The sequence below is a fragment of the Phalacrocorax carbo genome, chromosome 1 (assembly GCF_963921805.1).
Source record: "Phalacrocorax carbo chromosome 1, bPhaCar2.1, whole genome shotgun sequence".
NCBI lineage: Eukaryota > Metazoa > Chordata > Aves > Suliformes > Phalacrocoracidae > Phalacrocorax > Phalacrocorax carbo.
The window spans coordinates 61,178,992-61,193,987 of record NC_087513.1 but is presented as its reverse complement, the minus strand read 5'-3'; the positions used below and the strand labels follow the sequence as shown (position 1 = coordinate 61,193,987).

The 14,996-nt window shown below is 43.1% G+C and overlaps 3 protein-coding genes across 3 annotated transcripts in view; 1 reads left to right on the top strand and 2 right to left on the bottom strand.

Moving 5' to 3' along the window:
• SLC41A2 (solute carrier family 41 member 2) overlaps nt 1–5,528 on the bottom strand; it is a 55,620-nt gene extending 50,092 nt beyond the window's left edge. The window contains exon 1 of the mRNA XM_064456020.1: nt 4,991–5,528. The gene's annotated coding sequence lies outside the window, so the exon portion shown is untranslated. The remainder of the gene's footprint in view (nt 1–4,990) is intronic.
• Nucleotides 5,529–7,609: 2,081 nt separating this feature from the next.
• On the top strand, nt 7,610–13,078 carry NOPCHAP1 (NOP protein chaperone 1). Its single transcript, XM_064456009.1, has 4 exons — nt 7,610–7,726; nt 8,926–9,012; nt 10,691–10,827; nt 12,428–13,078. The coding sequence occupies exons 1-4, from the start codon at nt 7,657–7,659 to the stop codon at nt 12,608–12,610; spliced, it is 477 nt and encodes a 158-aa protein (XP_064312079.1). The 5' UTR covers nt 7,610–7,656; the 3' UTR covers nt 12,611–13,078.
• A 1,103-nt stretch (nt 13,079–14,181) lies between these two features.
• The window catches only part of ALDH1L2 (aldehyde dehydrogenase 1 family member L2), a 35,571-nt gene continuing 34,756 nt past the window's right edge, over nt 14,182–14,996 (bottom strand). The window contains exon 23 of the mRNA XM_064455994.1: nt 14,182–14,956. Within this exon, the coding sequence (XP_064312064.1) occupies nt 14,901–14,956 (56 nt within the window). The 3' untranslated portion in view covers nt 14,182–14,900. The remainder of the gene's footprint in view (nt 14,957–14,996) is intronic.

Here is a 14,996-nt window from a genome sequence, read left to right as displayed (position 1 = left end):
AAATATCTGGGTTAATTATCAATATTTTTCTAACATATGGATTTTTTTTCCTTTTAAGTTCTCTGTGTTTGTGTTAGGTTTTTTTTCAAGAAACAAATCTTTTGGGAAGATTGTGGTTTCATTTAATATGAGAAAGTGTTAACAGACAGAAATGGCACTTAAAAGGAAAAAGGAGGAAGAGAAAATTAATTTGGTTAACTAGCAAATTACAAAGGAAGGAAGAGGTGGGCATGGACGGCTACCAGTTGAAATAATACAAAGCAGTTTGGATGACAGTAATTTATGTTTTTCCTACCAAAAAGACTTGGAATGACAAAAAGTGAGCTAATGATAAATGCTGGAAAATGGGAATTTAAGAAGACAAACTGAAAAATACACTATACAGTGAAGAGTAATTACTTCCTCAGAGCATACAGAGACAAGATAGCTATGAAGCCTTCTGAATGTAACTATTCATTTCTAAAAACCTGTTCCAACAAAGATAATTTTCCAAATGTCAACTGATGCAATGATGCAAGAATTTTATCCTGAGTTATGGGATGCTAGTCTTGCTGTACTTTGGCACTGGGGGGGGGTGTGGGGGTGTGGAGGGGGAGCGTTTTGCACCTATAACATCCAGCAAACCATCTAAGGAACAGTATGATCTCAGCGACAAGAGCTCCCTAAGAAGCTCAATCATTGACAAGAACAATGCCAATTTTATTGTGTTGTCTAGAAAAGATATAGTCAGCTAAAGAAGCCAGCTCTACTCAGGTAACTCATATGTGGAAAAGGAAGTAAAAAAACTCAAAAATCCCATACCCCAGTTTCTGTAGGAAGAGGAGATAAGTGAATCTGGTTTCTTGCCATATAATCAGGAGGTTACAGAAAAAGGTGAGGTACTAAAGGAAAGAGAGAGACAAAGATCCTTTGAGAAGCCAGGAAGCAGCCTCAAATTTATCCTACCTGGCATGTTATACCTGAAACGAAAGGACACTTTGTCTTTGTTCCTACAAGCAAAATAATGAACTATGCCCAGACAATGACTATAATGATTTCCACTTCTTTATTGTTTCCTAAGTGCCTGCTTTTAATAGTTTATTCCTTTCCTTCATACATTTTATAGCACATAATTACTGTGTATTATTCACCTCTCTCAGTCCTGCAAACATACACAATCATAAACAAATAATCCTGCAAACATACACAAATAGGAAATACAGCCATAGCCCTGCTGTTTGCTGCAGACATGTTCCTGGAAGGTGAGACACACAGCAATCCAACCAATAACAACCAATTTCCCCCATAAGAATGATTACAACTGATGCAGAGAGCAATTTAAAGAATACACACAGAGGCAGTATATACAATGTGGAAAACAGACAGGCAGAAGCAGATGATGTGGAAAACTGACAGGACCATAAGCTGGAAGAGATGCTGACTTTTGGAAATGGATACTGCTTTAGAAATATCTCAGACGCTTCAGCTATGAAACTGAACACCTGATCATTATCACATTTTCTCATCCTTCACCTTTGATTGGCTTGATTGGTCTTGATTCATCTGAGGAAGATGAAGATGACAAGGAAAATGCAACTATTCAGGAAGAGGCAGCAAGAATGCTCTTCATTATTACCAACCGAATTGCCAACATTGCTTCAGGAACACTCATGGTTCAGTTCTCAAGAGAATGGCCAGGATATGCTTCTTCTATACTTTCCTAAGGTTTGAAGAACGTCCAGCACTAGCAGGATTAAGGGACTGGATTCTACAGCTAAATCTGATCATTTAGTGATTAGACTGCTGATGATTTAACACATGAAAACAATTAGTAATTAAAGCACCATGCTTTTTTAAGTACCTTCAAAAAAAAGGGGGAAGGGGGAAGAGTGGTGAATCGCTGAGTAGGAAACTTTTATAGAGTCAACATTATGACAGGTTGAAACAAATATTTATCAAAGTCTAAGTCTAGGAAAATTAATTTATTTCAGAGTTTAGCTAACAAAACCAAATATAACGCTTATCTAAATAGTACTGAGGGCTTTCACAGGATCTAAATCCAATCACACCATAGTTGAAATGCATTTTTCCTAAAAGCTGCAAACATTTTTTACAGGTAATCTTTTAAAGCAAGAATAACCCCTACATTGCACTTCCAAGTACTCTACAATGAAACACAATAGCTTAAACATGCCTGCCTGAGAAACATCTCTCAGTACAAGAGTGAGCCTCAGAGAGGGATATTCAGGAAAGTAATATGAAACATTAACGAAACACTGAGGTTTAATACTTTGCTATAATAAGCAAAAATGAAGCTGGATTCTTTTCTGGCTTCAAAGATGAAGCCAGACTCTTTTCAGTGAAATGATGAAAGGTAGTGGGCACAAACTGAAACACAGGAAATTCCATTTAAACAAAAGAAAAGGCTTTGTTTTAACGTGAGGGTGGTTGAACACTGGTCCAAACAGGTTATGGACTCTCCATCCTTGGCGATACTCGAAACCCGATTGGACGTGGCCCCAAGCAACCTGCTCTACCTGACCCTGTGCTGAGCAGAGGTGGCTGACTAGACCATTTCCAGAGATCCCTTCCGACCTCAACAATTCTGAAATTCTGTGAAGTTTACAATGTGAGGTTTTGGGGGATATTTTAAAGTTCTGAATAACATTTACATAGGTGATACAGGGATCTGCACAGCCTGTTATCCACTATTGTGTCCTGCATACACACAAGTATCGCACTGACATCCTCGTCACAGCTGTGGCTACTCATTTATTCACTTTCATCATTGTACCCTAGCAAACATATCAGCAGAAAGTGAAAGCTACATCCTATCACCTCAGCACATATAGAGAGTAAACAAACAGGCTGTATTAGGCTGTATTATCATTAACCATGTTGTAGAATCTGGAACCCAAGGTGGTGCGCTGGCCTAAGATTATCTAAACCGGAAACTTAGTGTTTGGTATTAAAGACTGGAAAACATATTGAAAATTTAAAAATGTTGCATGCAAAGCAGATATATGGACATGACATACCATTTCTTAAATATTATACAGTAAACTGTTTAACATGGTGTTTATTGTATGGCAATCATAGGTTAAATCAATAGCAAAAGAAACAAAAAATAATGAGAGGAAAAAAACATACTAAAGAACATCCAGATGTCTTCTTTAATATGACACTGAAAGAGCTGCCAGCCTCATGCTCCATTTTCAGACAAGTTTGAGACTGCTGCACTCCACTTCCTGAGCATGGCAGCTTTTGATTTCAGTCCCAAGGAAGAGAAAAGCAGCTGTCGGAAAAAGTTTTGCTTGGCCTCTGTACTTTTAAGGCAACTCAATTAGAAGAGACCAAAACAGAGCCAGAAACAAAGTAGCAAGGCTGTGAAATGTGGTCAGGTTGTAAAATCACCCAAATGGGATACCAGCATGAGAAATACCAGCCAAATCACATCCAGCCTGTCAAAAGCAGGTGGGAAAGCTTGAAGTATAAGAGATAATGCAGTCCTAGAGATGAAGTAACTAGTATGTATTTGGTAGGATGAGTCCAACCTGTACTATTTGGGATCCTGATTACAGGTTTCTACTGTCATCACCAAAGAGGGGTGAATTGTTACTAACTCAGGCACTCGGATACAGGCTTGACATTGTGGGTGTTTTTTTTGTTTGTTTGTTTTTTTGTTTGTTTGTTTTTTGTGGATAGGATCCTAAGTATTTTAAAAGAAAATGACACACTGTTGTTTTTCCTTCTGAAGTGTTTAGCAGTCATACTGTAGTATTTATGGTTCCAGTTTCACAATCTCTTTACAGCAGTACATATAGGGAATGCTGCCAAAACAGGTCTTCCCACCTGCTCTCATCTTTTTACCAGCATTACTGAACTGGTAAAGTGAGACTAACTTGGGATGTCTACTAAAGCCTGCTAGGACTCCACCTGAAAAAGATACATGAGCAGACTTTTTTTAGGTATTTATGTTTTGTTCCTGACACTAAGACTAAACAATTCTTTAATTTTACATGCTCCATTTATCACAGCCTGGCTAATGTAGTGTTGCCTATAATCTAGGATCAAATGAGAGTGAAGAGGACACACAACTGCATCCTGGACAGCGGGGTGAGGCAATTATAATATTCACTGAAATTAAAAAGACACAGCTACAACCTGAACTTAATTGACAATTAATGACAGAGTAGAAAGTAGAGTAAATCACCACAGGCTCCTATGTTTTGGCAGAAAAGTATGGAAACAGCACAAATGTGCCACCACACATTAATTACAACACTTGTAAACAAAAAACCAGATGATAATTGAAGTCAGTATGTGAGCTGTTCAGGTACAGGTCCCATGCTTGCCTAGCAGCTGCATCTGTGGTGGCAGATTCTGGTATGTTTTTATAGGTGGGAACAGAAATGCAAGCACGTACGGATGTACAGAGCGCCAGGCAATAAGGGCCGCGGGAAATGTTGGGCAGATCTTGTGCACGCACAGAGAAACCAAAGAAAAGGCGCATTGTCCAGGCTACCTGGAGCAGCGCATAATTAGGCGCACATGATGAAAACCGCCGCGGGGCTTTGAGGAACGCAGGGCGGCCTCACGCACGCCCTTGGGCACCCGTGGGGCGGGCGCAGGACGCCCAGGGGGGACTGCGGGATGCGGCTGGGAGGAGGGGCGCGGAGGGGGGCTGCGGGGACGGGCGGCAGTGCTGGGGTGCGGGGAGCCCCGCCGTGGGCGGGGGGAGCGGCCGGGGCCGCGAGTGGGAGGAGGGAGGGGGGGCCGCCCCGCAGCCCTCGGCCACCCGCGGGCGCTCGGTGCGGGGCAGGCGAGTGGCTGCCGGGGGGTGCAGCTCCGCCACTCCTCGGGAAACTTTCCCGCCCGCCGCCTCCCCCACCCCGGGGCGGCAGGTCACCGGCCCGCCCCGGCCCCTCTCCCCTCGCTGCCGACCCCCCCTCCCCACCCGCCCCCCGCCGCCGCCGCCGCCGCCGCCCCCTCGGGCCGCGCCTTCCCTCACCTGGGCGAAGGCGATGCCGCCGACGGCCCGGGGTCCCGCTCCATCGCTGCGGCGGGCGGGGAGGCACCAGCCCGGCGGCGGTGACAGCTCCAGACTAGGTGAGCGCCGCCGCCACTGAGCAGGCGCGGAAGCGGCGGGCGGGCAGCCCCCGCGATGATGTGGCCCGTGATGCGCAGCAGCCGCCGCCACCGGCCGCTCCGACCCGGTGGCGGGCGGGCGGGGCCGAGCCCCAGGGCCGCGAGCCGCCGCCAACCGCCGCCTCGCACCGCTGAGGGGAAGAGTGGACGGGACGAGGCCATCCCTCACAGCCCGGCCCCGGTTTCCCCCGGGCGAGCTGCCGCCGCCTGACACCCCGCCGCCGAGGGGGTACCCGCCGGCTCCCCCCCTTCCCGCTTTCGGTCCCCTCGGGCAGCCCCGTGCTCGGTAGCGGCGGGGGGCGAAGCTGGGCCCCCGCCCCGCTCCGCTCCTTCCGCAGCGACCCGGCCGATGCTCCGCAGCCCGGGAGGACAAAGGGCCGGGAAGGGGGGCGAGCGGCTGGGGCTCTCCCCGGGCCGGCCGTGCCTTTGCTCCCACTGGTAGAAACTTCCGTGGCGACTTAGCACAAGAGTCCGCGTTTCGGGCTGGCTCCAGAATGTCAGCTACTAGGGCGTTTTTGTTCTTTCCTGCAGCTTGGCTAAAAATAGCTTCCTCAGAAATACATTTTTTTTTAAGTGTTTGCATCAGTTGGAACATTCTTCTGCTTGCCCAGCTAGTCTGCGCACCGCGAGTGCTTATGCAGAAATCTGCAAGTAACTCGCTTGAAATCATCTGCCTGTGTCAAACTACAGAGTCAAGGCCTTGCTGGGCCCTGTTAATCAATCTTCAAAACTCTTGTTTTGAGACATACTTTATATTAACATGTTAAAATAGTCAAGCTAGCTAAATTTGTGTAGTTATCATCATTACTAGTATTATTCCTCGATTGTTGCTTGATACTTCGAAGGAGTGAGGATGCCTTAAATGGAAGGTGAAAGGGAAGGAAGAGGAAGAAAAGAGAACCATAATTCAACGATGGGACAGCAGCAAAGCCTACAGCACCTTTTCCCTCCCACAGACAGAACAAAAGACAGCATTGGCAGGTCACCAGTCATCTGCCCCAAACTGGAGCTAGCTGCTGTGGGTACGTGTGGTAAAGCAGGAAATTAAGCACAGGAGAATGTATTTGCAGGCCTGGGGCCAAAACAACCTGCACTACAACAGTGAAATCCATGGCATCATCTTGAACTCTGAGTCCATACTGCATTAAACGAATGAAGCAGCCCAAACCTCGAAGCTGTTAATTCAGTGGTGAATGCTGTCTCAAGCCCGAATTTATTGGGAATTTGGGCTATGGATGCTGTTATGCCCTTACCCTAGCAGCAACCTCATATATCCATGCCTTGTGCATACTCACATGTCACACAGGGTGGATACATAGTTGGGCCACCTTGCAAATCAGATAATGATCACATCTGCCTCTGTTGCCAACAGGTTAGGCTATAAACCTGAGGTTTGGGAGTAGCACCTGAGGGTGTTATTTCTGGCTTTTCTAATTGCTTGTCTGGTGATCTTGGGCAATCATTTCCTCTTACAGGTTCCTTGACAGTATTATGCCCCTCCCTCCACTAAAATCGTGTAATACCCATGGATGATGAAGTATGTTATTTGAGGTTCATTCACTGTTATTTTGGGCTCTGTGCAATTGCAGAAAGACTCATGTTTTTTGTGGCCTGGGGCAAAAAACTCAGTCCTCGAGATTTTTCCGTCATCAAAGCTAGAAATAGGATTTTTCTGGGAAACCAAAATTCTGGAGCACAGTTGAGCAGAAAGGTGCAAGCCAGATAGTGAATTCAGAGCTAGGCTGGGAAGGAAAGTGGTGGAGGACGCTTGCTTCGGCCAGTCTGTAACAAAAACAACAGCGCAGCCTCCTGCACGAGGCCTTGCAGAAGGTTTCTTCTTCCTCCCTTGTTAATTCTGAGATACCGGGGTGTGGGTGGGTTTGGGTTCTTTTTTTTTTTTTTCTTTGCAATGAGAGCATATAAACACCCCTTACCTGATTACTACTTTTTATCATTTATGGCTTGGACTTCCCATCTCGTCCTTATGAACCATTCGGTTCACTTTTTACAGTTTTCACATTGTCTGGGTTATAAACAGACACGGATGGAAACCGTACAACAAATCCTGAGTAACAGGTTGATGAATGCCGACCGAACGTGACGGTTGTGTGAGTTTCTTTTCAGAAGGATAATTAAAATTCCTTCAGGGTCCGACATTTAATTTTGGGTACATTTGTCAAATACTGACAATGAAAACGGGAAAGTTTTTGAAGCAGAGCCGCTGCTGGCAGGCGTTGAAGTAACGTCACCTGCTGGTGGCTTCGTTTCGTCCTCTCGTTTCTCCTCCAAGGGAAGGGATGGACTTTTCACGCCAAATCGTCTCTAAAAAGAGTTTAAAATACTTTTTCTCTTTGCACGGTGGGTTACTTCCCCCCCCCCCCCCCCCCCGCGTGCCTCACCGCGGGGTCAGGCCAGCGCCCGCCTTCGTGCCGCTACCGGCCCGGTGGCGGCTGCGGCCCTCCCGCCCTCCAGGGGGCGCCGCTGCAGCGGCGGGCGCCCGGCCCTCAGCCCCTTCCGGTTGGCTGGCGCATGGCGGCGGCCGGTGGCGCGGCGGGCCCGGCAGCCTCGCGGGAGCTGTTGGCACTGGGGCGCCGGGGAGGTGAGCGGACCCGCGGGGCGGAGGGGTCGGTGGCTGGAGCCCCCGCGGTAGAGCGGCCCCCGGCGCCGCTCTCCAAGCTGAGCTGGGCCTTCCGCCCGCCCACCTTTCTGTCGGGCTGCGGGGCCCAGTGCTGAGGGGCTCGGCCCGGCCGCCTCCCGGGCCGGGAGGGAGAGTAAGTGGGTGGGTGGGTGGGGGGAAAAGCAAGCCGGGGAGCAGGGTGTCGGCCCGGCCCGCGGCGAGCCCCCGGCCCCGCCCGCCGGCCCCCCCGGCTGCTGGTGCGCAGCTCCTTGTTACACCGCGCGGGTTTTGAAGAGCTGCCTTTTTCTATGAATAAAAAGTGTTAAAATGAAAGCTTTGGTTTAGTTAGTAGTCAAGGGCTGATGGCTGCGCTGGTGGTCATAAGAATTAACTTGCCTAATTAGTGGCGTTTCCCCGCATCCTTTAGATTTTACGATGCCGCTTCAGGCCTTTCGCGCGGCCGTGCGCGGCCGGCCAGCGTTGGTCGCCACCGCACCGGCACGTGCGTGGGGTGTGGGACTTAACTCGGCATAACTAGCACGTGTTTGCTGTTACCGTCTTGCTTTGCTGTGCGTTATTGCAGGAAGTGTCTCTGTGAGTTTATATCTGTTGCTAAATAAATCGTTGACAAAAGACTTCAAACACAGCGGGAGCCTGTAAGAAGTGACCTGCTGGGTCAGACCGGTTGTACATGTAGCCCAGTATTCTTTCTTCCAACGACTGCAATAGTAGATTATAATTATAGAGAACTTGTTAGTTTAAGCACTCTGTGCTTCCCATTCTTGTAATTGCCCAGTATCTGCAATTGTAGGAGTGCTAGGGAGTACGTTCCTGCTCAGGCCTTTTAGTAACTGATTACAACCCAGCTGCCCTAAATTTGTCTAACTGCATGCTGAACCTGCTGATCCACCTTGCTTTCACAGGCTCTTACAGTAGCAAGTTCTAGACATTCACTGCCTACTATGTACAGAAGTGCTGAGATGACCACCCCAAACAGACATCAAGAAACAGTATTTGCAGGAAGGCAGAGTGGAATTCCTGGAGTCTGAGACAGTTGAATCCTCATTTTTAGTCTTGTTGTAAAAAGGTGGAAAAGTAGCAGCAAGAAGGAAACCTTGCTGTTAAAAGTGTGACATTTGTGGTTGGCACAGGTAAACATTCGAGTACTTGTTTGTTTCCAGGGCTGGAAGAAACTTTGTTGATTAGTTCAAAATGTAGCAGCAAGAAGGCCACAACTTTACAGACGGTTAGGGTGCCAAGGAGTAACCGTAAGTAGGACTTTGTTATTGGAACGGTGTCAAGTAGTAGGTAACAGGTTTGATGTAACTTTTGCTTTGCTGCTTTCCTTGCTTTAGTAAAGGCAGAAGCTCTTGTCTTCTGTTTCTACTGGTGCTGGGTCCTCTGTTGCAGTTGCACATCCCACAGGTTACTCATGTAACTGTTGCTTCTGCAAAGCTGGATTTTGGGATGCCTGGTGTTACAGCTGTAAGTTTTAGGGACTTAGCTCTCCTTGCAGAAATACTCACGCTGTCTGCATACAGTGAATTCGCCAGGTTGTACCTTTTGTCTTAGTTTAGTCGGCTACTTTCAAATTGATATAATAGATGACTTTCAGAGCTTTATTTTTAATGAATGTGCTGGCAACATTATTAAGGCGGATCATATAACCTTCCATTCATGGCAGATTAATTTGAACGCTTTAAGAAAAGTTTTTTGTTTAATTCAGCTGTGTTCTTTCTTAGTCAAAGCTACATATAGATTGTGAATGTTCTCTTCAGTGTAACTGTGTGTGTAAGAGGATGTAAACACTGTTATTCTTTGAACTTAGGGTATCTTCTGGAGTTTTTCTCCTCATGAAAATATATCAGAGTTCTTTAGTCTCAGATTGTTCTTTTCCAGTATAGAGTTGCTGCTTTTTTGCTAGACTGGGCTTCTTATCTCTTTTCAGAAGTCATTTCTTCTTATAAAATATTTGGTGTATAAAAGCATTTAATTCAAAATGGACTCCTGGCAAATTATTGAATTTTTATTTTGCGATTGAGCTGAGATCTAAAAAGTAATAGAAAAAAACTTTCGTTATATCAAAGTCTTTGTTGGGTGAAAGTCTCTACAAAGATGGCAGTGTTTCAAAGGTAGATTATACCTATTAGACTTCGTGGAGCTCACTCAGAATAGTACCTCTTACTTCACGGAAAATGAAAACTAGCAATTGGCTCATCTGCAGAGGTAGAGCAAAGATTATTTGGAGAAACTCTGGAGGGAGGTAAAGATACTCCCTTCTTCCACGGAAGGGAAATGGGTGTGATTCTCCTCATGACACTGATTATCTTAAAATTGCTGGGAAGTCCCATGGAGCTTAGAGGGATATTTCTGTAGAGGATAAGTGCTTTATACTTCAACCGAGGGCATCCATCTCTCTCCCGCCACCTTCATTTTAGAGCCCCTTTTGATAATTATGTTGAACTTTCTTTAGTGTAGCATGACAACCGTGGCATCTGTGCTACAGCTAATTTGTCCATCTTTGAGACCTTCAGTCTATCCTTTAGTAAGGAAGAAAGGAGGACATAATTATATTTGCATTGGAGATAATACTGATGTGGAGGCTTCCCAAGATGGAACTCAACAGGTATTTAAAACCCTGGCATTTACAAGCAAGTTTTCTGTCAAGTAGTTGCATTTTGTTTCCAGAGTCGAAACGGAATTGTTGAAGTTATTTCTTCCTGCACCACACGCTGACCAATAGATTCGATATCTCTTTGCTCTTTATGTCTTGAGAAATTCAATACTGTAATAAATCTTCCTATTAAAACATCTTAAATATGGTAGACAGCTGGAAATTACAGCTGAAATGGAATCTGTTTAAATGCTCAGATTTCTGAGGTATAAACGTATAAACTAATGTCCATCTATGTGTGTATATACATGTGATAATTGTTCCTTTTTCAGTTTTGGACCGAGTACAGAGCTTTTTACCGCAGATGGCCCATGCAAATGATGAGCTAAGAAGAAAAATGGTAACAGCACCAGCTCATCAGTTTGATATTGAAAATCTAGAGAGTGCAACGGAAAAAGTTATAGAAATGGTAAACACTTGCTATATTTTTTATTTTATAAAGTAAATTTAGATACGATTAAAATAATCCTCTGATCTTAGAATCAGCTAATTTGATAGACGAGGCTAAGTCTGTGTTGTTTTAGCCTGTGATTTGCAAATTCAAAACATGGTGTAATAAAAAGGCTTATTTGGTTAAAATTTACTGCTTTGGTTTTCATACTTGCAGAATTTAATGACTGGGGATGAAGTCGTTTAAGGCCAGAATAAGACATACTTTTGAATCAGCAACCCTGAATCAAAAGTAAGTCACAAATTGTATTTTAAATGTCTCATGGGTAATTTGGTTTAGAAACTGGACAATGTAAATCATAGTAAAGCACAACAAGGCTTTAGTGTAAGAGTGATAACTGGCTTTCAGCTGTGCTTTGCAGGTATTTTTAGGACTGGCTACAGGTGTTGGGTTTAGAAAAGTTATTAGTGGTGTTGTGATCCTTTATGGCTGTATTTGCTTATTTATTTAAATTCTCATCAATATTTTCTTTTTGTTTTTAACTGAAGTGCTGCAGCCACCTGCTCATGTAAGAAAACTTTAATACAAAGGTGATCTGATATGTGCACGTCCCAGACAAGGGCCTTCTGGCCTGCAGAGCCACAAGATAAAAGGCAGGAATAAGGCAGCCTGGGGTTTGGTGTGTGAGCTGTCAGAACAATTTGTTGGCCGCTGGCTGGATTCAGAGTTCTTGTAGATTGTATCCAGCCTACATACAGTAGGTTGTCCAGTGCTGGTACATGCTGAAGAATTCCAAATAAATAGTGGGAAAACAAAGTGGCTCATGAAAATTGGTTTGATATGCTGAAGTGAAAAGGGTAACGTGGACAGGATTTTTGAAAGATTTTACATGTGGCAGTGACTGACAAGTTTCTTGGCTTTATAACAAACAAGCCAGGACACCTAGTGATTAGTAGCTTAATGCTATTTGCAAATCACTGAAGATATGTATTAGCACCTCAGATTCCTGTATTTTGCTTTGCTGCATACAGGAAATTTTTGAGGTGAGGACTATCAGTTTAAGACATATATTTTCAGAGAGAAAAACAGACCTCAAAAGTCATGGCTCTGCATATGGAAATACATAATCACTTTTACTTAAAAAAAATTATCCTGGTGGTTTAAACTACTTGCTATTTTGCAGTAGTTGTAGTGCCATGAACACTAATAGGTTATAAGATATTAACTATATTAATAAATATATACACACACGTTTGTATATGTCATGACGCCTTATAGACTAAATGGTTTCATTTGAATTCTTTATTGAAAATTAGTTATGATGCCTTCTGCTCGTCATCTTAAATATCTAAGACTATCCAAGTTCAGCTATTGACTCATTTCACTATTTGATAATGATGTAAAAATGGCCTTGTATTTGCTATAAGGCAGTAGAAATTATAATTTAAATATCTAGGAATGATGTTTGTCATAATCCAAGGAGAACCCAAAAGTCTTTCTAATTATGGTTGTGGTTTTACTATGGTAGTAGGCTGTTTCATGTGTTTGCTTTGTTTTACTCAAATAATAGAAGTAGTATAGAAATGTATAATGTGTTAACTAAGGTGTTTTTTTCCAGAATGTGGCTGTAGTTGAACTGAGTGATTCTGATACAGACGAAGAGCTACTAACTTCAGAAGATGGCTCAGAATCTGAAGATGACTGTATAACTGATGAAGTTACAATAGACAACATTAAGTTTCCTAAACAAAAGGGAGAAAAGGGCAAAATAGAAATTTTGGATAGCAAAGTGAATGAGTAAATCCATTTTATTTTACTTTAAAAAAAAGGCAAAAAACCCAAATTGTGTTTTCTTACTTTGAAGACTTGGCCCTTAAAACTACCTTGTTTCCTAATGTAGCATCCTTCAGGATCATGTGAAATGCCATAGTTTACATGGTGGAGAATTCAGGATCCACTCATGACTGAGGCAGGCTGGATTCCTGAAGAATTAAGTACGGTTTTATTCATCAAACAACATGAAAATGAACTTCATAGTAGGTTAGACTAAGAAAGCAGCTAGACTTTGGGGCACTTTGAACTACTTAAGTTAAAATTCTTGTTCTCTTGCTTTGCTGAAAATTATTTTTGTAGTGTGCTAGAAGAAGTTTTTGCTTCAAGGGCAGGAAAGAATTAACTAGGGAAAAAAGCTTAGTTTTTTTATATTCCATGTCCTGTGAAGTGTTATGTACAGTGTCTTCATTATTAAACATTATCTTAAAGTACATGAGAGGTATGTCTACATTGCATTAATGACAATAACTGTTGAACACTAAAAGGGTGGCTGAGGTCATTTCAAGATGAGCTAGCATGGGTACGGGCAGCTACGACTCGATAGAGATTTCAGCAAAGGATTACTTGCCCTCAGTGCTCGCACTGAGCTCCATATCAGTATTGATAGGTTACTAGCTCTTTACCTGGAATGTTTGTGGCCATACTGCAGCCACCCTCAGTACTTGAGGTTGAGTTTGACTCCCCTGTTTAAGGTCAAGTCTGCCTCTGTGGTGTTACAACTGCTTTAAGCTACGCTTTTCAGCTCCCACTTGCCCTGACACATTTTTGTCCTCTCCACTTCGTTAACAACTGTCACTAACAGAAGAATAAAAAGACGAAATTTCAGCAGGCCTGTACTTAGGTTACCTTGAAACAATTGTGAAACCGGCATCAGTGAAAGTATGTCTCATTCATACTTATGTCAGATTGATCAAATACAGTGATTTTGGCTGTTGTATTTACTTCATATATGGGTTTGCGTTTCAGAAGTATCTATCATGCTCCTGGATGACATTGCTTGTTTCTTAAAGGAACTTTGTATTTTCTACACCATTAAAATTTTCTATACTGTATTTACTCAAATATTAAACTTAATGTCATGACTTGAAACCTGCAATTACTTAGAATATATTTTGAATCTCCTACTTAAAGCTGTAGTTTTAATATCTCTTTCTGTAATATTTGTAATAAGAAATAACAAGGACTCTGGTCTTTCACAATGCGGCTTCTTAGATATAGAACAGAGGCATGATTTACTGGGGTTAACTGCTTAAACCACAAAATACTTTAGCGAGGGGAAGGATGGGAATCAACAAGTGGGACTGCTACTTTTAATGGCAGCCCGCAGGTCAGATTAAGCTTTGGAGAAGAGCCAGTGGTCTTACAAGGCTTATTTTGTTAGATAAGGTCTCAATCCATGGAAAATTTCCTTCAAACTGAAGAAAGTTGGAAAGCCAACATCTTAACTCAGTCATTTTACAAGAGATTTTCCCTTAGATTAAAAAAGTATGAAATACAAAGTAATGATCATGCTGTATAAAACAGTGATAACAGTCCATGTGCACAGACACAAAAAGTGATTTTAATCTGTTAACGTAACCACCTTTCAAATTGCAGGCAGATCACATGTTCCATATCAACAAAAGGATAGAAAATATTTTCAGTAACTTTAGCTTGATATGCATAGTTTAACACCAATGTTGAGCTCTGTATATACTATACAAAGATCATAGTAAGTGCACTTTCTTGCATTGATTTACTTCTTATGGCACAAAGGTTTTCTGTACTGCTGAAGAATCACCAGAGCAGAATGTTCAGTTGCTACTGTAAAACTTGAACTGGTTTATAACAAAAATGGCATAAGAAGTATATTTTAGTTCAACTTTAAGAGAAGCCCAGTGACTAAAGGTTTAAAATGATGATGTGAATATTATGTTCACACAAATCAGAAGTAGGCATGTGAGAACTCATTCTTCAGTTGTATTTAAAAAAATAAGCCAAACCATGTTCTTGCCTTTTTGGGGGTATTGTGCTAACAACTGCTGCTGTGTAATTTAAATAACTTCAGGCCAATTTCCAAATGCTTTTATCTTTCAGTGAGACTAAAATTTTGACCTGATTTATAGAAACTTATCCATGGAACAGGTGGTGTGGTTTGGTTTGGGTTTTCTCAGTTGTAGCACTGCAGACAGCATATCCTGGGCATGGCATTAAGTGTTTCATGGAGTCATTAAGATTCAAGCTCTGCCGAAAGTTTACTTTCCAAGTGAGGCTGTACTTTAATATTCCACAGTGATAGCCTTGGTTCTAAGATATTCATGAAGAGCTTCTTCACCTGTACAAGCACAATATTCACCAGTTAGAATGGCAGCTAA